This window comes from Rhinopithecus bieti, unplaced genomic scaffold (assembly GCF_001698545.2).
Source record: "Rhinopithecus bieti isolate Rb0 unplaced genomic scaffold, ASM169854v2 scaffold_7673, whole genome shotgun sequence".
Classification (NCBI taxonomy): domain Eukaryota; kingdom Metazoa; phylum Chordata; class Mammalia; order Primates; family Cercopithecidae; genus Rhinopithecus; species Rhinopithecus bieti.
Genome location: NW_016806375.1, coordinates 5,875,430 through 5,897,400, shown reverse-complemented (window position 1 = coordinate 5,897,400; position 21,971 = coordinate 5,875,430). Strand labels below are relative to the sequence as shown.

The following is a 21,971-nucleotide window of genomic DNA, read 5'->3' as shown; positions in this document are numbered from 1 at the left end:
TTAGAAGATGAATAGCTTTATGCAGATGAAGGCATTTAATACTATAGTGAAAGGAACCTGTAGCCGGAAGACTTAGATTCAGGCTAGTTTTACACTTGAGACCTTAAGTTAACTTCTTCCTTTCATGGACCTTGGTTTCCATATTTGTCGCCCATATGTTATTAAAATGATCAAATGAGAGAATGTTTGTGAATGTCATCAACTGTAAAATGCCTTATGTATACAAGGTATTCTTATTTTTCTAGGAAAAGCCAGCCAAAGTAAAAGTGGAATTGGCTTCTGGTGTCTCTTCCAAAGGCTCTGTGGTGAAAAGAAATCAGCAACCTATCACCACTGAGCAAAATTCCTCTAAGGAAAATGCCTCCAAACTGACTCTGGAGAATTCGGAAGCTGTAAGCCAGCTCCTGAATGTAGCTCCTCCCAGAGAAGTAGGTGAGGAGAGTGAGTGGGAGGAAGTGATCATCTCCGATGCCCATGTTTTGGTTAAGGAAGCTCCTGGGAATCGTGGTACAGCAGTCACTAAGACACCAGTCGTCAGAAGTGGTGTGCAGCCTGAGGTCACTCTGGGGACCGCTGACAATGAGAGTCCTGGAGCAGACATACCAACACCATCTGAGGGGACAAGCACCTCCAGTCCACTCCCTGCTCCTAAAAAACCTACAGGGTAAGTCAATGTGTTTGTATAATATAGAGTTGTATTTAAAATAACAGCTTTGGAAATGCCCCATGTTTGTTTTATTCCATGTCCTTACAGCATGCCTAAGAGAGGCAGCAGAGCCCAGGCAGTGCTTCCTGTTTTAGAGATACAGAAACCAAGGCCTAGAGATATATAAAGATTGTCCCTTCCCCCGGACTCTGCTATCCATGTACTGCTGTCAGATTACTTACACATCTCTTCTTGTCAGTCTCCCTAAAGCAGTTATTAGAGTCTTGTTGGCACAGGCTCTGGGCAGTATTAAAACTGTGAGTTACCAGTCCTGGATACTGGATTTGGAAAGAGAAGCTTTATGAAAGCATCCTGTAGAAATAGTTCTGGCCTGATGGTCAGAGAACTCAGTACGGGTTCCAACTGTTTCTGGCTTCTGTTTGACCTTGGGCATTGTCACTTCATGTCTGTTGATCTCAGTTCTCTCCTCTGAAAAATCTTGAGTTGGGTATTAGAAAATCTCTTCCTCACAGGCTGACTATACAAACTGAAGATTGTGTATAAAACATGTAACTGAGTACCTTATAAGTCGGAGGAAGTCACTATCTTTTTCTCCCCTTTTCCTCCTTAATTGATTCTGCGTATATCCCTTCCCTGAGGAAGTTGTGTTCTTGTAACTGAAGACCCTTATTTGTATCAGTGGTTCTCAACTGGTAACAGTTGTGCCCGCAGTGGACACCAGAGGCCAATTCCACTTTTAACTTTGGCTGGCTTTTCCTGGAAAAATAAGAATGCCTTGTATACCTTGTATACAAATACGTATGTGTGTATGTATATATATTTTTCCCACTTTTTTTTTTAAACACAAATCATAGCACAACATACTTCTACGTCTTGTTTTTTATTTTTATGTTTATTTTTATTGTCTTGAGACAGGGTCTCACTTCGTCATTCAGGCTGGAGTACAGTGGCGCGAACACAGCTCCCTGAAGCCTCACCCTCCCGGGCTCAGTCGATCTTCCCATCTCAGCCTCTTGAGTAGCTGGGACTACAGGCACGCACTACCACACCTGGCTAATTTTTGTATTTTTTTTGTAGAGATGGGGTTTTGCCATGTTGCCCAGACTGGTCTCGAACTCCTGGGCTCAGGTGATCCACCTGCCTTGGCCTCCCAAATACATCTTGCTTGTTTTTTTGGAATGGAATCTCGTTCTGTCGCCCAGGCTGGAGTGCAGTGGTGCCATCTCGTTTCACTGCAAGCTCCGCCTTCCGGGTTCACGCCATTCTGCCTCAGCCTTCCGAGTAGCTGGGACTACAGGCGCCCGCCACCACACGCAGCTAATTTTTTGTATTTTTAGTAGAGACAGGGTTTCACCGTATTAGCCAGGATGGTCTTGATCTCCTGACCTTGTGATCTGCCCACCTCTGCCTTCCAAAGTGCTGGGATTACAGGTGTGAGCTACCGCACCTGGCCCCATCTTGCTTTTTTTTAAAAAAGTAATGTGGCAATATACTTTGGCGATGGTTTTGTATATTTAAAGGGTGAAGCTGTGCACTTTATAACTTTTGTTTGAGACGTGTAAATCACTTTAGCAAATGTTTATTGAGGCCTTCTGCAGTGCAGGCCCTGTGCTCAACATTGGTGCTGCAAAGATGAAGCAAACATGGACTCTGTTCTCTAGGTTCTCTAAGCTGCTCTCATAAGTATATGCTCTAACTAGAGGTAGATTAAATGTTATAGCTATAATAGCGATTGGCATTACATGCTATAGACATTGTTTTACACTTCTTTGTCTTTGCAGTGACTCCATAACATATAGGTAATTACTGTTCCATTTTACACGTTAGAAACTTGAAGTTAACAGAAGAATGAAATTACTTGCCCCGGGCCACACATTTATTTAGTGGTTGAATTTGAACTCAATCTGTCTAAAGCTTGATAGCTGAACCCCAATACTATCCTCTAATAAAGCACTATATAGAGATTACACTTTGGTTTTCTTCCCTTTGTTCCCGAATTTCCAGATTTCTCTTCTTATTCTTTTCAGAGTTGACCTGCTTACCCCTGGGTCCAGAGCTCCAGAGCTTAAAGGCAGAGCACGGGGCAAGCCCTCATTACTGGCTGCAGCAAGACCCATGAGAGCGATTTTGCCAGCCCCAGTTAATGTGGGGCGAGGCAGCAGCATGGGACTGCCCAGGGCCAGGCAGGCCTTTTCCCTGAGTGGTAAGGGCTGGGGCATACCTGGGATAGGGGTGCTGTCTGACGGGAAAGGGATAGGAGTAGGGGGTTGAGAATGGACATAGAGACTTGGGGAGACTCTGAATGCACTGAAGTCACCAGTTTGGCTCCTGGTTCTCTCAGATAAGACTCCCTCTGTGAGGACTTGTGGTCTGAAGCCAAGCACACTGAAGCAGCTGGGCCAGCCCATTCAACAGCCATCTGGCCCTGGTGAGGTGAAGGTAAGACCCATTTTCCGGAGTGGGAGCTGTTTGAGGGTCTGGCTGCTGCCATTTAATGTATCAAAACTATAGGTAAAGGCAGATCCCAATTCTTACACGTTGGCAGACCTCTGGGAGTAGATTAACATGAATGATTTGTCTATTTTTTAAGTAATTTCTTTTTATGAAGTGAATACATGTTTTTAAACCTTTTACCTAGAAATAATTTATAACAGAAAAAAGTTGCAAAAATAAAAATAGTACAGAGAACACCCGTATACTCTTTACCTAGAGTGACCTATTGTTAATGTATTAGCCCATTTTGCTTTATCTTTTTTGTTCGTGTGTGTTCCCCCACCATGTGTGGGTGTGTACACGTGCATGTGTGTAAAATACACATTAGAGGGTAAGTTATGCCTTTATGCTTATTTGTGTATTTCATAAGAATAGGGATATTCTTTTTTTTTGTTTGTTTGGTGGCGGGGTCTCGCTCTGTCACCTAGGCTGGAGTGCAGTGGCACAATCTTAGCTCACTGCAGCCTCTACCTCCTGGGTTCAAGTGATTTTGCTGCCTCAGCCTCTCCTGAGTAGCTGGGATTTCAGGAGCACACCACCACGCCCGGCTAACTTTTGTATTGTTGGTAGAGATGGGGTTTCACCATGTTGGCCGGGCTGGCCTTGAACTCCTGACCTCAAGTGATCCACACACCTCAGCCTCCCAAAGTGCTGGGATTACAGGCGTGAGCCACCGTGTCCAGCCTAGAATAGGGATATTCTTTTACTGAAACATTGATGCATACCTTTACTCTCCCATTCATATTCCAAATTGTGTCAGTTTGACCTGTGAGCCCTGAAAATCTGAGACAGGTCTCAGTTAATTTAGAAAGCTTATTTTGCCAAAATTGAGGACATGCACCTGGGACACACCCTCGGGAGGTCCTGATGACATCTGCCCAAGGTAGTCATAGCAGTTTGGTTTTATACATTCTAGGGAGACATCAATCAACATACACCAGATGAACATTGGTTCAGTCTGGAAAGGCGGGACAACTTGAAGCAAAGGCAGGAAGACTCAAAGCAGGGAGGGGGCTTCTAGGTCGTAGGTAGATAAGACACAAGTGGTCGCATCCTTCTGAGTTTCTGATTAGCCTCTCCAAAGGATGCAGTCAGATACGCATTTATCTCAGTGAGCAGAGGGTGACTTTGAATAGAATGGGAGGCAGGTTGTCACTAAGCAGTTCCCAGCTTGACTTTTCCCTGTAGCTTAGTGATGTGGGGGCCCCACGATTTATTTTCTTTTCACAGACCCAAATTTTATATATATATATGTGTGTGTGTGTGTGTGTGTGTGTGTGTGTAGTAGGTATACGCACTATATATAGTACCGAGTATATATATATTTTTTTTTTTTTTTTTTTTTTTTTTTTTACCCCAGAAACAAGGTCTTGCTGTGTTGCCCAGGCCGGAGTGCAGTGGTGCAATCATAGCTCACTACTGCCTCAAACTCCTAGGCTCAAGGAATCCTCCCAACTCAGCCTCCTGAGTAGCTGGGTACACAGGCAGGCACCACCATACCAAGCTAATTTTTAAATTTTTTTTTGTAGAGATGGGGTCTCTTGCTGTGTTGCCCAGGCTGATCTCAAACTCCTGGCCTTAAGCAATTCTCCCTCCTTGGCCTCCCAAAGTACTGGGATTACAGGCATTAGCCACCTCACCCAGTGTCTTGTTTGTTTTATTGTATATTTTTAAAGCCTCTCCCATTCTAGGACAGTTCCTTTACATGGCATATTTTTCTCCAGTCTAAGATCCAGTCTAGGATCAGATATTAACATTTAGTTGTCATGTCTCTTTAGCTTCCTTTTAAAAATGAATGCATGATTGTAGAAAATAAAGAAAATTCAGGTAAAGGAGAAAGAAAAGTCCCTTATGATCCTGCCACCCAGAATGACCATCCCATATGCTTTCAGGTCTTTTCCTGAATTTGTGTGTGTTTATTTTTTAATACAATTTTTTAAAAATCAGAAACTTACTCCATATACTAGTTTGTGGCTTATATTTTCACTTCATTTAGTGATACAGATATTAAAAATTTTCTGGGTGTCCAGATTCCATGGATTAGTGGGGTTTGTTTGTTTTTAGCTGTATGTAGGTAGAATAATTATCAAGTTTTTTTTTTTGTTCCATGTCAAATGGGTAATGTGCTAACATTATAATGAGGTTTGAGGGAGGCACATCTCACCCATGTGTGTGAATACCAGATCGTCATACTTGTGAGCTATAAAAGGATCTATCAAAATGTCCTTAGCTAGCATTTTTCAAGCTTTTAATCATGACCCTCAGTAACAGGCATATTTTTATATTACTGCCCAGTAAACATATATACTAAAGGTTTAATGAAGCTGTGCCCTTACTATATGCAGTCACTTTGTTTTTTTCTCATTCGTATTTGCAAAATGCTGGTTTCAACCCATTAAATTAATGTTATGACCCCTCATTGGATTGTGGCCTGTAGTTTGCAAACTGTGTCATGGACCAGGTTGGAATAGGAAAACGGGTCTGCCATCTTCCTTGTCATGTGTTCTTTGTCAGTTAACTGCCTTTCTTTAACAGTTTTACATTTGCCCTGACAGGAATATCAACTGGCTTTTACTTTGAGAATTATTTTATTTTCCACACAGATATGGCAGCTCTGGGTGTATGTGGGATCTTGCGGTGTAGAAGGAAGGTATCTGGTTAGTGTCGGTAGTTTTATAGATTTCCAGCCCCTAGATTCCTTCATGTACACTCTGTTACTTGGGTCAACCCCAGTCTTCTCTGTAAATAGTTTCCTTTTGATTGGTGACATTGGGTATTTGTTAAAAGCCACAAACTCTTTTACTAGTCTTAAACCAGTAAACAGGTACTCTGAAAATCAACTTAAATTCATTATTATAGAATAATTTTAATTTTGTTTGCTTTATCTTTTCTTTTTTTAGCTATATAAGTAAAATATACATTCCTTATAAAACATTTGAGGCTCATGCCTCTAATCCCAGCACTTTGGGAGGCTGAGGGGGGAGGATTGCTTGAGTCCAGCAGTTCAAGACCAGCCTGGGCAACATAGTGAGACCCACATCGCTACAAAAAAAAAAAAAGAAAGAAAATTTTGTAGACAGTGGTAAAGAGGGAGAAACAACTATGATTGTCCTCTTACCCTGTGACATTTTAGTGAATAGTCTTTCAGACATCTTTCTATGCAAAGTTGTTCAACCATGTATTTGTATGTATAAAAGCTATTATGTGCTTTTATAACTCAATAGTAGTTGCAAATCTGATTCATGGTGTTTCTAATACATGGTATTAGAAATTGCACAGAAGCCTGTGGCAAGCCCTGGACTTGAACATGACACTCAGCCTTTGGTGGACTGGTGACTGCCAGCTGGCAGTCCAGAGGGCTCATTTGGAGAATAGCTCTACAAATTCCCTGGGAAAGCATTCCCTCAAGTTGTTTCAGGACATGGGACCTCAGGAGTTTGGCTAAGGTTCAAAAGCGCTAAACAATTTGTTCTGATCCACAGCTACCAAGTGGCCCATCCAACAGGACTTCTCAGGTGAAAGTTGTGGAGGTCAAGCCTGATATGTTTCCTCCATATAAGTACAGCTGCACTGTCACATTGGTAAGTATGCAGCTAGGTGGTGGGTTGACATGGAGGTTGTCTTGATTTTGTGGTTGAAGGACAGTAGGAGGCTCGGGAAGAGGGTGGTGGTAGCTGGGAGGGAGAACGTGGTCAGGTATAGATTGTTAATGCTGAAGATCCCATCCCTGATGCAAATGATAGCTACTGGATGAATCTGCTGGGTTGTTTTGGTCTCTTTCCAGGTGAGATTTATAAAGTGTAGGACAGCTGAGATTAGTGTGTTTTTATTGAGAGCTGCCAGAAATGAGAATCCAGTCCAGATTTAACGTTTAGCAGTCTTAGAACCTTTTAGCTTAGAAAGGGTGTTCCACAGTTACGTTTAGGTGATGTTGCCTTTTTCTCCTTAAAACAGAGTCCAGTTCAACACTACTATCTTAAAGTAAAATAGAGAAGTACTTTAGTAAAGCAGCTTATTTTGTTTAGCCTAGTGTTTCCCACAGGGGTTTTCCCTTTATTTTTTAACATAAAACATATTAACATCCTAGGACAAATGTGTGACATTGGGATCACCCTTTTGTAGGGCAGGCAGCATAGAGCAGGGAAGTAAATGCTAGACAGCTGAGAGACCTGGTCCAAAAGGAGTTCTGGCTCTGCTGCTAGCATGCCGTATGCCCCTGGGCAAGATTCTTTCCTTCTGTGGTCCTCAGTTTCACTGTCTGTAAAATGCTGCATTGGTTTGGACATCTTTGGGGCATCTGTCACTCTCAATATTCTCTAATTCTGTTGATGCTTAAAGTATCAACCAGCCAGATGTCTTTTGGCAGTTTCTCTAGCTGATTTGATTAAGATGAACAGATTTTGAGAGAACAGCTAGATTTTTAAAAATTCTTGCCTCATAATGGCAGACAGGTTCAGAAAGGGTCATTCATTTGTTCAAAAAATATTTATTGAGCACATATTCTGTGCCAAGCTCTGTGCTGGGGATTCAGTAGCAAACAAGACAGCACGGTATGATGGGTTAATGTCTGCTCTGACCAGATCCCTAAGGAGAATGTGTCACTTACCCTGGAGTAGTGCTCAGATTTCTTTTTCCCGTGACCTAAATATAATCACTACCTTCTCCATGCCTTCACTCTCCACTCCCTTTGGCTACAGGAGGCAACTAGATTTACCATTTGTGGGGAACTACCCCTGAGTAGACCCTCTCTTCTGCTGATTAGTTAGTAACTTGTCATGGGAGCTTAGGTGCTAGAGCTTTGAGCTTTAATAGTCCATAAGTCACAGTTTGTCTTCAGGCAGGGCTTGAACTCTTTAGTTCACCAGTCTGTAGCCCTCTTTGTTAAAACAGACCTGCTTCACTCCACCAACTGCCTGGACCCTGAAGGCGTTTGAGTTTCTGACCATTGAGAGTCAACTCTCTTGTTTCACAGATAGGGAAGGACTGGACTGGATTTGCCAAAAATTTACAGCTTGTATTAAAAGTAAAAGGGTTAACTGCAGAAAAAAGGTTAAGGCCCTTGAAGTTAGGCTGAATCTAGTTTGCAGTTGCCACTCTCTTCTCTGATTTACTGGCAGCTGCTCATTCTGGTTCTGAGCTCTGCCCAGGTTTAACTTAATTTTTGTAGAATTGAACATTGGTCTTACTTTTTTAGGATTTGGGCCTGGCTACATCAAGAGGCCGGGGAAAGTGCAAGAATCCCTCTTGTAGCTATGTCTACACCAACAGGCACAAACCTCGGATTTGTCCCAGCTGTGGTTTTAACCTTGCCAAAGACCGGACTGAGAAAAACACCAAGGCTATCGTGAGTTCCTTCCCCAAACACATCCCCTGGCCTGTTCTGGGCTCTGTTAGTGAACCTGTCTTAGTAGAAATAAGAGGATTTTAAAGTACATGGTGGTATTAGAGCATCCAAACTGGAACCAGATTGTGGGTTCTGAACCTGAGCAAGTGCCGCCTTTTCTCCGAGCCTCCTTGTCCCCATTGCCAGGGTGAAGGGGTTGATTAGGTATCTTGATCTCTGAGAACCAAGAGTTCATTCGCTGAAGAGAATGATACAGCACAGGCCTTAAGTAGGAGTCAAAGGAGAGGGACGAAAGGGTTGCATCCTCTTACCTCTGAGGCCTGATACTAGACCTGTAAGTTGATTTACTGTTTTGGTAAATAGAGAATGCCAAAGCTAAGACTTTGTAGATTAGGGCACCGCTGCTTTCTTAGGTTCCTTGGAAAGCTTTTAGCTGATCAAAGCTTTATTTCTAGCAGTCTAGGCAAACCTCCTCTCTCAAGTTGGGCCAAAGTACTTGGATAGTAAAATACATTCCACTTGGCTCCTTAGGGCTGCTATTATTACTGTTACCAGGAAAAACGGGCATTTTCAGAGGTCCTCAGAATTTCCGTATGAGTTTTTTAAAGTGAACAGAAAACGATTGCACTTGAGGCAGCAAATGGAATGACTTAAAATAAGGGTAAGAAGAGAAATGTCACTGATCTGCCTTGGGGAAAGAAGGGATGGCACATAGAACAAACAGGTGAGGACCTGAGATGGAGCCTGGTCACTCCAAATCAAGTCTGGACCTTGAAAGACAGGCAGGTTTTGGATAGAAGGGGAAGGCATGCCATACTTAAGGATAAGTGTGAGTGAAAATGTGAGAAAGGAAAGTGGAACCAAAGTATGTGGGCACTAATGACTTGGTGGGAAAAACACTGGGGCTGGGAGTGACCCTGAGTTGGAAGCTTCCCTCTCCCGAGCTTTAGTTTCTCCATTGGTAAAATAAGGTGGGCAAGGTAGATTAGATCTGGGCATTTTACTGTCAGAGTCAGGAGCCTTAGAGAAGACTGAGAATTGAGCTTCAAGGAGTTTATAAATCCCTGAAATTGCATGCAAAATGGGTCCGTAGCTTTCATCAGATTCTCTTGCTCCACTGGATGCCTACTGCTGGAAGTCAGCTTTCTTCCCAGATTTTCAATGAGTTTTAATGTGCTCCTCTTGCCATAGCACTGATCACACCCCATATTGACTGCTTTTCTTAACTCCCTATGAGACCACAATCTCTCCTAGCCCAGGTATGTCTGTTTTTCCTGCACCTTCTAACCCTGGAGCTTATATATACAAAGTGTGTCTATCTGTAATTAGGAGATAGAATTGAGTTCTGTGTAGGTAGAAGCTCTGAGCATTCCTTTCTTCTTCCAGTTCATTGTAGCTATTTGTGCGGTTTGCAGTGGAAGTGGATGTTACTCTCTAGATCTAGGATGATGGAGTGACTTAACTTTTCAAGTGATATAGGAAATTATCTAGGGACCTCTTGCCAATTTCAAATCCCACTCTTAAAACTTATATCCCTCTGTATTTGGTTAACTGAGAGCTGCCCACCCCCAGGACCCACCTCTGCAGACCCTCCATCACTTTCCAATCTCCTAAAGTTTGGAGAAATACAGTGTAATTATTGCTTTCCACAAAATAAAGCACTGGTGAAAACCACAGGTACCTTCTTATGTGCTGTCATTTGGAGTCCCCTGGTGGCCAAATGTTTTCACATCTCTGAGCTGGAATGGTCTTCAGTCCTTTCTATCCTTCATCTCTGGCTAGAGTCACAGGACAGTATTCCTGCCAAGTGGTCTTCCAGCTATGGTTTCATAGTCATGACTGAGAACACACAGCCTCTCGGGGCAGCTCATTCTACTGTTAGTCAGCTCTTCTGTAGCCATTAATTAATTAATTCTCTCAGCCAGCATATATTGAATGCCTGCTATGGGCCAGGCTTTCAGAGATGAATAGGATGTGGCCCTTTTCCTTGAGCAGCTTACAGTCTAGTGGGAGAGAAAGATAACCAAACTATTACAGATGAAAATTGTCATAGGTATGCAGAGTTAATAAAAAGCTCCTTGTTATTAAGTGTCCTAGTCTGTTTTGTGTTGCTATAAAAGAATACCTGAGGCTAGGCAATTTATAAAGAAAAGAAGTTTATGTGGCTCATAATTTGGCAGTCTGTACAAGAAGCATAGCACCAACATCTTTTTCTGATAAGGGCCTCAGACTGCTTCCACTCGTGGTGGAAGGCAAGGGGAGCTGGCATGCACAGAGATCACAGACAGAAAGAGGAAGCAAAACTCATTCACCACCTCCCTTGCCCCTGCCCCACGTTAATCTACTCATGAGGGATCTGTCCTCCTGACCCAAATACCTCCCTTTAGGACCTGCCTCCAACGTTGGGGTCACGTTTCAGCATGAGATTTGGAGAGGGTAAACATCCAGACTATAGCATTAAGCATTTAACTTCTACAGAACCATGTATAATATGTCCATCAGATACGAATCAGTATCTTGTGTGTGTCTCAGGTGTCATGCTGGTTGGGAATCAGTAAATAAGCAGAATTCCACCCTTACTGAAGCGGGGAGGGCAGTGGTTTAGCAGCTATCAGATAATGAATTCTGCAGTCAAGGGGTGCACTCAGAGAACACAAAGCGGGGAGTGATTTATGCTGCCTTGGCAAAAAGGATCAGGGTGGAGCTCCATTGAAGAGAGACCTGCTGGAGAAAGACCTATTTTTAATGAGTATTTCAGAACATTGTTCCTAGAAGCCTCTGACTGGTATATAAAATTACCTTGTACCCAGAAGCCACTGAGAATTGAAGACACATAACTTTAAGCAGTGCAGATACTTGTTTATATATCAAAACTATCATTCATAGAGCCTTCATTGCACCATAGGCATTGTGTGCTAAGTGCTTTACTTATAATGTCTTATTTAAACTGTGTTATAGCTCTAGGAGATTACTATTTTCATGCCTCATTTCACAGATGAGGAAATTGAGACTCAGAAAGATTAAGTAAATTGCCTTGGGTCCCACATATACAGCTGTTAAGTGGCATATCCAGAACTGAAACCTGGGTCTGTTATCCTCTAAACCCCATACCTGATGAATGAGAGCTAAGTGTTGAATCCATTACCAAGAGTTGTATATAATCCTTTTGTTTACTGATGCGGGTTGAATATCCCTTATCTGAAGTCCTTAATACCAGAAGTGTTTTTGAATTATTTCATTATTTGCAATATTTGCAGAATACATACTGCTTGAACATCCCTAATCCAGTAATTCGAAATCTCAGATGTCTAATAAGCATATCCCTTGAATGTTGTCTCAGTGATCAAAAAGTTTCAGATTTCAGAGCATTTTGGATTTGGGTGCTCAACCTGTAGAGAAACTGAGCCCCACAGAGAAAAATAACTAGCCTTTAGTTACACAGTGAGTTAATAGCTGAGCTGGTTAGGAACCTAGGTTTCCCACCTGTCAATCATGGGCCCTGTCTGTCTGCTGCTCCCAGACTTATTATTTTAGCCTGAAGCTGGCTCTTTCTGCTCTGAGTGCTTGGTGATCAATCCACTCTCTTTTCAGGAGGTGAGCTCACCACTCCCAGATGTACTGAATGCCACAGAGCCCCTGAGCACAGCCCAGAGGGAGATCCAGCGCCAGTCCACACTGCAGCTGCTGCGCAAAGTCCTGCAGATTCCTGAGAATGAGTCAGAGCTGGCTGAGGTCTTCGCCTTGATTCATGAACTCAACAGCTCTCGACTTATCTTGTCCAACGTGAGTGAGGAGACAGTCACCATCGAGCAAACCTCTTGGTCGAATTATTATGAGTCTCCGTCCACGCAGTGCCTTCTCTGTAGCAGCCCATTATTCAAAGGGGGACAAAAGTAAGCACCCCTTAACTCTGCCCCTAGCTGCCCCATCCCAGTTGGCTCATATTGCTCCTTTCTTCAGAAAACTTATATTAAAGCTGTAACTGTGAAGATGTTATTTTCTGCCGTTTCTAGGCTTCCTTTACCTTTCTGATTGCTAAAAGTAAAGTGATAATTGGTAATTATAATTTCTGTTGAAATGCCTGAAATTTATCACCAGCTTAGGATTTAGTTTACATCTGGACTGCCCCACACAATGTTTAGGTTTGGGAGTTCATTGGGATTGGTTAAATTGCGTAATAAATTCAGAGTTACATTAATTGTAGGGGATGATTCCACAGATTCCAACAAGGTGGAAATACCTACCAGAAAACCTAGAAAATCCTAAGCTCCAGCAAATGAGAATTTGCCATTGATCACTGAGCCTTGCAACAACATAAGGAAGTCTCTTTCCCTTCTTTTTTTTTTGTTGGTGATGTTTCTGGTACTAGCTCTCTGGCTGGGCCCCAGGAGTGCTGGCTGCTGACAGCCAGCCGTCTGCAGACAGTGACTGCCCAGGTGAAGATGTGTCTGAACCCCCATTGTCTGGCCCTGCACAGCTTCATAGACATCTACACAGGTGGGTGCCAACCTTCTCTTCCCTCAGAGAATCCCAAAGCAGGCTTGGAAACTGCCTTTTTGGATGAGACCTTGGGCTCTTTGAAGACTGGACCTTCTCAGATGGGGTTTCTGAGGAAGGGGGAATCTTCTTCCTAAATGTCTTAGTCCCAGAAGATGACTTTTACCTCTCAAGTGTTGAAGCTCTTAACTGGGATCTTTAAAATAACATCTTCATTGTGGACGGGCTGGAAAATGCAGACAAATAAAAAGAGGAAACAAAAAATCAAGAGCATTCCTACTGCCATGAGATAAACACTTACCAGTGTTCTCAATCTTCCAGAAATGTTTATTCATCTGTGCAGAATACAAGAAATTACAGGATTTATAGGTTTATAGTCTTTCTTTGAACAAAAGTGCGGTTGTGCTAGGTGTTGTTTTGGAATGTGCTTTTTAAATTTAGGGGTACATCATGGGCATCTTCCTGTGCCAGCAAGTAGAGAAGTACCTGACCATTTTTAAAGGGATGTATGGTGCTCCATTTTACACTTTTGTGATTCAGTCTTTGTGTACAGCCCTAATTTATCTTTTGGACAAATACTCAGAAGTGGAATTGCCCCACATTTACCCTTTCCTACCCTATTATTCATCAACATCAGGCATTTATGGAACACTCACCATTTTTGGTTGAATCCTAAATTTTGTTTGTAGAACTGAGTGCTAAAGATGAAAGCATATTTGTGATGTATTCTCTTTGTCTTAGAACTTAATGGTGCTTTATTTTGAATTTGTGTTTTTAATGTCTTATATTATTAGATTGAATTTGTACTATTTTATGCTCTTGCCAACAGTTAACAAGAGTGCCTATTACCCTATAGTCTATCTAGGCCAGTACTCAGGATTATATATTTATTTAATCAACATGTATTTTAAAATTTACATGTAGTTAAGTGTGTTGCTCCCAGTTCCGTCATTTCTGACAGATATACTAAGTGGCGTAACTGCCTTCACAATCAATATATAGAACAGGTCTATCACCCAAAACATTCTCTTCTACTGTTCCTTTGTATTTAAACCCACCCCCTCCCCCAACCTCTGGTAACCGTTTGATCTCATCTTTATCCATATAGTGTTCTCTTTCCCAGAATGTCATGTAAACGCAATTATAGCACGTAGCCTTTTAAGTCTGGCTTCTTTCAGTAAGCTAATCCTTTGAGAGTCATCCATGTTGTCTTTATCAGTGGTTTGTTCCTTTTTATTGTGGAGTAGTTGTCTGTTGTGTCGATGTACAGCAGGTTGTTTATCTGTTCCCCATGGGAGGATATTTGGTTTGCTACCAGTGTTTGGCAGTTATGAATAGAGCTGCTGCAAATATTTGTGTACCAATATGAAATGAAACCTAAGTCTTCATTTCTCTTGGGTAAATACCTAAGAATCAGATTGCTGGGTCATATGGTAAATGTGTGTTTAATTTTATAAGAAAACAGCATTACCAAAGTGGCTGTACCATTTTGCATTCCTTCCCACAATGGGTAAAAGTTACAGTTTGCTCTGCATGCCAGCACTCAGCATTATCTGTTTTTGTTTTTCAGCCATTCTAATACGTATGTCTCCATATAAATTGTAGAGTCAGCTTGTCAATATCTACAAAGTCCTGCTTGAATTTTAATTGGATTGTGTTCAATCTGTACATATCAATTTGGGAAATTTTGACAGCCTAAAAATGTTGAATCTTCTAGTCCATAGTCTTTCTCTCCATTTTAATAGGTTATCAGTTTTTCTAGTTTCAGCATATAGGTCCTGCACATATTTTGTTAGACTTACATGTAAGTATTTTACTTTTTTTTTCAGTCCTAAATGACATGGTTCAGTTTCCAGCTATTCATTGCTAGTATAGAAATACAATTAAGTTTGTCTGTTGACTTTGTTTTTGTAGATAAGTATTATAATTTTTTTGTCAATTTTATAGGTAAAAACTTGTATATAACCTGTTAATTTGTTGTATTTCTTTGTGCTAGGTAGACTATATGTCCTTTTTATGATCCTTTATGGGTTTTTTTCTATAGTAAATTTCTTTTGTGAGTGTTTTCATTCTTCTTTTGGGCTTTTCTTGACAGTTTTCTCTGAGTTTATCACTCTGTTTATTCAATTTTACCTCTAGCCTGTCAGAATGTGGTATCAGTTGTCTTTTACATTTGTACTTGGTGATTTCTGGGGGCATCATGACTCTTTTGCTTTTTTAAAAAAAATTTTATGGGACCAGAGCTTTGCTGTCTCTTACGATTTCAGCCTTTGTACTTCTCCATACCCTTCTTCGCTGGGAACACGTATTCCAAAATTTGCTTTTGTGCAAATTAGTGCATTATATTTTGTGCACATACAAAATCACCCACTTTTATTTGTCTTAAATTGGCTGCACTTAAATTCCTCAGATTCATTCATTTCAGGATTTGGTGTTGGAATGATTTCATAACCTTTGTTACACGTACCCTTACACATTCATGAGCTAAAGGATGCTCCTGGCCTTTCCCCAGGTGCAGTTGTGTGAGGGGTAAAGGACCTTTGGTCCTGAGGACTGAGCTGGGTGGGAGGAAAGTGTTTCTTTTTCTTTACTGGGGGGGAAAAGGATCTACTATATGTACTATTTCATTCTGTTGTTGTTGTTTAATGATGTATTGTAGGCAGCTTTGTGTCAGAACAGGTAGATCTACTTCTTTTTAAAAAAATGGATTCCGTGTTGGAATACTTTATTCTTTTTAATGCTTTCTATTTTATGAATGCACCACAATTTAATTAACCTTTCCCTATTGATGGGCATTTAGTTGTGGGGTTTTTGTTTTCCCTTTTTGAAATATATAACTTGAATAAAATAGAGATGGGGCTTTGCTATGTTGCCCAGGCTGGTCTTGAACTCCTGGGCTCAAGCAATCCTCCCACCTTGGCCTCCCAAAGTGCTGAGACTACAGGCATGAGATTACAGGCCATACCTGGCCTGTTTTGTTTTTTTGATATGGAGTCTCTCACTGTGTTACCCAAGCTGGTCTACAACTCCTGGGCTCAAGCGATCCTCCCGCCTCATCCTCCCAAGTGCCTGTAACTACAGGCACGCACCACTGCACCCTGCTGGTGTGTATTCTATTCTTTGCCATTGTGTATGATACGTTAATTTCCTTGTTGCCTCTTCTTAACCTGCAGGTCTGTTTAATGTGGGGAACAAGCTGCTGGTAAGCCTGGACTTGCTTTTTGCAATCAGAAACCAGATCAAGCTCGGAGAGGACCCCAGAGTGTCTGTCAGTGTTGTTCTAAAGTCGGTGCAGGAGCAGATAGGTAAAAGTTGTTTTCTTCCCTTTCTCAAGGTTAGTCCTAAGCTCCCTGGGAATTTTCAGTGATCGTCTTTGGTTAAAAGACTTGTTTTGAAGAAGAGTCTGATTATTTTGAAAAGGAGACATTCTTGACTTCTGAATACACTCTTCCTTTTGAATTTTACAAATGCCAAACAATTTTGGAAAGCATGAGTCTTTCTGTGCATCCAGAGACCCTTAGCAAGAGTTTACCAGTGACTTCTACAAGTACCTCCTTTGGTCATAGGGAGACTTGGCCCCATTGCATGTTAGACTCATTCTGACCACAGCTCCTGGATGTCTGCTTCCAGTCTCAAGTCTCATGCCAAGACCTGAGAGTGAGAACCGTCTTTTCTGTCTAGAATTTTTTTCCTTCATGCCCTCTTTAGTCCTATTTGTGCTTTTCCCGTCCCTCTCCTATAGGCTCCAGTCCCCCTCTGCCTTACCTGCTGTGAGAACAGATGGAATAGAGCATAGGTGCTAGAGTTACATGGTCCTGTGTTTCAGTCTTGGCTCTGCCACTTAGTTGCAGTGTGATTTTGAGCAAGTTATTCTTGTGCCTCTGTTTCTCCAGCTATAAAATGAGGATAGTAGCTCCTGGTTCATAAATAATTAAATTCGTGTGAGAATTAATGAGATAACATAGTCAAATCTTTCAGCACAGCATCTAGTACTTAGTACAAGGCAGCTATCACTCCAGTGGGAATTGCCCTTTGGGTTGCCACCTGAGCACTTGCAGGCCAGATCCCTGACCCTCAGGGTAGTTAGTACACTGAAGTGTTCTTTGAGGTGAATCAATGTGGCAGAATTGCTCTACTTGCTACCCACTGGCTCATCCCTAGTGGCTTCAGTGTCTTTTTTCTGTGCCCTTCTCAGTGTGCTTGCTCTTCTTCCAGAGAAGACTCTGACCTCGGAGGAGCTGAGCCAGCTGCAGGAGCTGTTGTGCAATGGCTATTGGGCCTTTGAGTGCCTCACTGTCCGAGACTACAATGACATGATCTGTGGCATCTGTGGTGTGGCCCCCAAAGTGGAACTGGCCCAGAGGAGTGAAGAGAATGTGCTAGCATTGAAGAGTGTGGAGGTAAGTGCCTCTTAGCCAACATGAGGGACCTGCGGCATTCTCTCATTTTGGCAGCTCCCTTCCTACATGATATCCCCAGCGGGTGGATAGCTCCAGTCCTGTCTAGGTGAGGCAAGTGACTTTTTCCTCCCACAGCCCAAGATTTCGTTTAGGGAATGCCAGATGGAAATAGAGTCATTTGTTTATTCAGTTACTCACTTGAAAAATGTATCCAGTGAGTAAGTATCAAAAAATATATATAATAAATATATTGAACATAAACTAAATGCATGTTTTAAACACCTGAGAGATAGTAGTTAAAAAAAAAACACACAAAACAAAGTTTCTGTCCTCGTGGAGCTCACTTTCTGGTTTGGGGGACACAGGAAACAAATATCTGTCCAGGAGTAGTGAGTGCTATGAAGCACAGTAAAGCTGGGTAAGGAAGAGAGAGCAGTGTCATGGGAAAGGGCATTTGTATTTTATAGAGGGCAGTCAGTGGGGAAGGCCTGTCTGATACAGTAGCATTTGAGTAGAGATCTGAAACCCATGTGGCTTTGTGGAGGAATATTCCAGGCAGAAGGAACAGAAAGAACAGGGTCTGAGGTGGGCTTGCTGGGCATGATTGAAGACCAGCAAGGAGACCGGTGGTGTACTTCAGAGTGTGGGAGGGAGGGAGGGAGTGGTGGGGTATATGAGGTCCAGACGGTGCAAGAGGCCAACGCTATGTAGGGTAACATGGGCTATTTTAAGGACTTACACAGAGTGAAATGGGAGAGCCACTGAAGGGGTTGGAGGAAAAGAGTGACCTGAGCCGACTTAGGTTCTGAACTGAAAAATTTTCACACAATAATAACACCAAATTCAGATGGCTTCATAGATTAATTATAACAAATATCCAAGAAATGTTATTCCAAACATAGGCAAATAACAAAAGTAGATGTATTTCCCCAACTCATATAAGGCTGTATAACTTTGGAAACAAAATCAGACATTTGATGTAAGAGAAGAAACTGGGGCTGAGTGTACTCATGAATATAAATGAAAGTCTGAATAAAATAATAGCAAATCAGATCTAATGAATAAAGTAATGCATCATGACAAAGTTTATCACAGGAAAGCAAGGTTGTTTCAACAGTAGAAAATATGTTAATGTAATTCACTACTTAACTGATTAAAGGAGAAACCCTATATGATAATTTCATTAAATGTATAGGGGGAAAAAAAGGTTTTCCAGTGTGATTCTACACCCATATTTATGATAAAACTCATAGCAAACAGAATAGTAGGAAGTCTTCCTTAGCCTTCTTTAGGGTTTAAAAAAAAAATCCCTTAGATTACTTTTCCCTGTGATCATGCCATGAGTTCTGGTCTACACTCACAGGCAGGGACTGCCCCTTGGGTATGCCAGTAGTTGCATTGGAGTGTAAGGTTTCCATCTCTGAACTCTACCATAGTAAACAAGAGCCTGGGACATGAGCTGACCTTCAGGTACTTACTGGACTTGGCATCTCATGTGTTCACTGATCAGGCAGGTGCAGAACCTGTAGAGAACAGCTTTGGTATATTTTGACTGGACCACTAGACATATTAAGGGTTGAATGCATAGTCCTGTCTTTTTCTTCCCAGTGAAAAAACCAGGCAGCTAAACCATTTTGTGTGTGTTGTCTCATCTAGAGGCTGTTTCCAGATTGACTCAAATGTACTTGCCTAGTAGTAATAATAATAATGTAGGCCGGGCGCGGTGGCTCAAGCCTGTAATCCCAGCACTTTGGGAGGCCGAGACGGGTGGATCACGAGGTCAGGAGATCGAGACCATCCTGGCTAACCCGGTGAAACCCCGTCTCTACTAAAAAATACAAAAAACTAGCCAGGCGAGGTGGCAGGCGCCTGTAATCTCAGCTACTTGGGAGGCTGAGGCAGGAGAATGGCGTGAATCCGGGAGGCGGAGCTTGCAGTGAGCTGAGATCTGGCCACTGCACTCCAGCCTGGGGGACAGAGCGAGACTCCATCTCAAAATAATAATAATAATAATAATAATAATAATAATAATAATGTAGCTAAGATTTATTGAGCATTTTATTACTATGCCAAGTTCTTAATCTGTGCTAAGTGCTTTACTATATGACTTAATTTTCCCTACAACCCCATGAGGTTTTCAGAGACATAGGCTCTAAAGCCCAGGGGCCTTGCCCAAGCTCACCAAGCAGAGAGGGGTGGGGCTGAGATTGCCCTTCTTCTTTCTCAGCCACTGACTGTGGAGTCTGCACCCTAAGCACTGCCATTCTCACCAGTACCTCCTAGGACTCCGAGTTCTGGTTTTTCTGATCATATCTGGCCACAGCAAGTTTATGGTTTCCAAGAATAGACAGATGCCCACCTCCCTGCAAAGGTGTCATCTCCTAGTCCTGCCTGGCACCTGTCCTGTCCATATCAAGGCTCCTCTGTCCCAGAATGGAGTAGCATTCCCTTCACTCTCAGTTTGCTTGTCTCTTCCCTTCAGTGGTACCAGGTACTTCTTTCATAGAGGTACTTCTTTGTTCTGGAGAGTAGTGTGGTATATGTGGGGAGAGGGTATCCTGAAGTCTATGAACTAAAACAGGAAGTTATGGAACAAAACTTAAATATGCTGTTATCCATGAAGAGACTTGTCAGCCCCTCTCTTGGGGTTGTATAAAGGAGGACCCTGTGGTTAGTTGATGTACTGGGTTGGCATTTCCTGTTCCCTTGCTTCTTGTGGAGAGGATAGACTCAGCTGGCCTCATTCCCCCAGGTGTGCCGTTTACAGAGCATACACTAAGCACCCTGTGAGGTGGCGAACAAAGGAATAAGGTGAGGATAGGAGCCTTTATGGGGAGCAGTGGTTCTTGGACTTTAGTGGGTATAAGAACTACACAGGGCAGTGGTTCTCACAGCCTTTTAAAGTGGAGGGCCTGCTGGGTGCCACCCACAGGATTTCTGACTCAGGAGATCTGGAGTGGGGCCAAGAATTTGCATTTCTAGCAAGTTTCCAGGTGATACTCTTGCTGCTTGTCCAGGGACCACCCTTTGAGAACCATTCCTCTAAGGAAACTTTTTTAAATGCAAAATTAGGAGTTTAGTTCATACAGCTCAAGATGTGGCCAAGGTTTTTACATTTCTAATAAGTAACCTATACAACTCTGATTGAGGTATTAGGATCTGGGTCACGTTTTGAGAACCATGTAAGAGGGCATTGCAAGAAGAGAAATTGAGTAGCACAAGCGCTATTAATAGATGTCTATAAGAGATAAGTAAATGCTGCATTGGGTAGAAGAGATAGCTGTGTGCTGACAATGTGTGGGAGGAGGTCGGCGATCCACAGGGCCTTGGAAAATGGCTGGAATTTTACTCAATAGGATTCTGCTCGTTCTTGCCAGCCTGGTATCGGGAGTAAGGGTTTGGGCTTTGGAACTAGACCTGTGTTGACATGATTGTTCTGTCGCTTCGGGTGCTCAAATACTCACCTCAGCCATCCCCAGACTTGTTTTTTAGTAGTTCATTACAAAGTTTCTGACACATAACAGGTACTCAAATGGTAGCTCCCCTTTCTTTGTAAGACGGGAAATGACATGAACAAAACTATAGAAACAGAAGAGACTTAGGGACTATTCATGTCTGGGAGAGTACTGTGCTGTAAGAGAAAGAAATGTAACCAAAAGTGGGTACAGAGCTTGAAATTCAAGGCTCCCTGGCAGGGCCTGGCTGTCTGACTTCCTTCACCAAGCCTTGGTTTCCCTGTGTGTATAATGACAGGGTAGACTGTTGTGTTGTTGATGTTCTGTGACTCCCACAGTTTGACCTTCTTTATCCTGACCTTCTAGTTCACCTGGCCTGAATTCCTGGGCTCTAATGAGGTAAATGTGGAGGACTTTTGGGCCACGATGGAGACAGAGGTGATTGAGCAGGTGGCATTTCCTGCCAGCATCCCTATCACCAAATTTGATGCCTCCGTTATTGCCCCCTTCTTCCCACCACTCATGAGAGGAGCTGTGGTCGTCAACACTGAGAAAGACAAAAACCTGGATGTGCAGCCAGTACCTGGTAAGGCCACCTGGTGGCTGACTGGGGTCAAAAAAGAGCTCAGTCAAGAGTCTGGGACGTTGTCCATGGCAAGATAGCACAGTGGTAGCGAGAGGGCCAGGCCCCACTGGAGGACTCCTTTCAGAAAGATAATAACAGCCCGTGTCAAAATCCCCTAGAGTTTAAAGTTCTGGTGCAGAGTTGAAGAGCGGTCCACCATATTAAATAGCAGGGGAGCACGGCTCATTGTCATTCTTCTGCAATACACACACTGAGTAGGGGAACTCCTGTAAAAAATGCTGATAAGGCTCCATCCCCAGAAATTTTCATTGAGAAAGTGTAGGGGCAGGCCAAGGAATCTGCCTTCAAAACAGGCCTCCCAGATGGTTTTGCAGCTACTTTTGTGGATTATACATTGAGAAACTCTAGACTAGCGGATAAGAGGATAAGTTTCTAAGAGCTTGAGTTGGATTCCCAGCTATGCCACTTAGTAGCTGTGTGACCCTCTGTCAGGTCCCATCATTGCCCTAAGCCACTGTTGGTTCGTTTA

At 42.6% G+C, this 21,971-nt stretch overlaps 1 protein-coding gene across 4 annotated transcripts in view; it reads left to right on the top strand.

Annotated features, from left to right (window-relative positions):
- The window catches only part of HMGXB3 (HMG-box containing 3), a 52,555-nt gene that overhangs the window by 23,522 nt on the left and 7,062 nt on the right, over positions 1-21,971 (top strand). For 3 of the 4 annotated variants that reach the window (XM_017875793.1, XM_017875796.1, XM_017875794.1), the window contains 10 exons: positions 246-664; positions 2,695-2,870; positions 3,009-3,106; positions 6,643-6,741; positions 8,355-8,504; positions 12,096-12,397; positions 12,874-13,001; positions 16,175-16,306; positions 17,217-17,401; positions 21,223-21,442. In XM_017875793.1, the coding sequence (XP_017731282.1) occupies positions 246-664; positions 2,695-2,870; positions 3,009-3,106; positions 6,643-6,741; positions 8,355-8,504; positions 12,096-12,397; positions 12,874-13,001; positions 16,175-16,306; positions 17,217-17,401; positions 21,223-21,442 (1,909 nt within the window). The remainder of the gene's footprint in view (positions 1-245; positions 665-2,694; positions 2,871-3,008; positions 3,107-6,642; positions 6,742-8,354; positions 8,505-12,095; positions 12,398-12,873; positions 13,002-16,174; positions 16,307-17,216; positions 17,402-21,222; positions 21,443-21,971) is intronic. The other variant, XM_017875795.1, reaches the window with a different exon arrangement.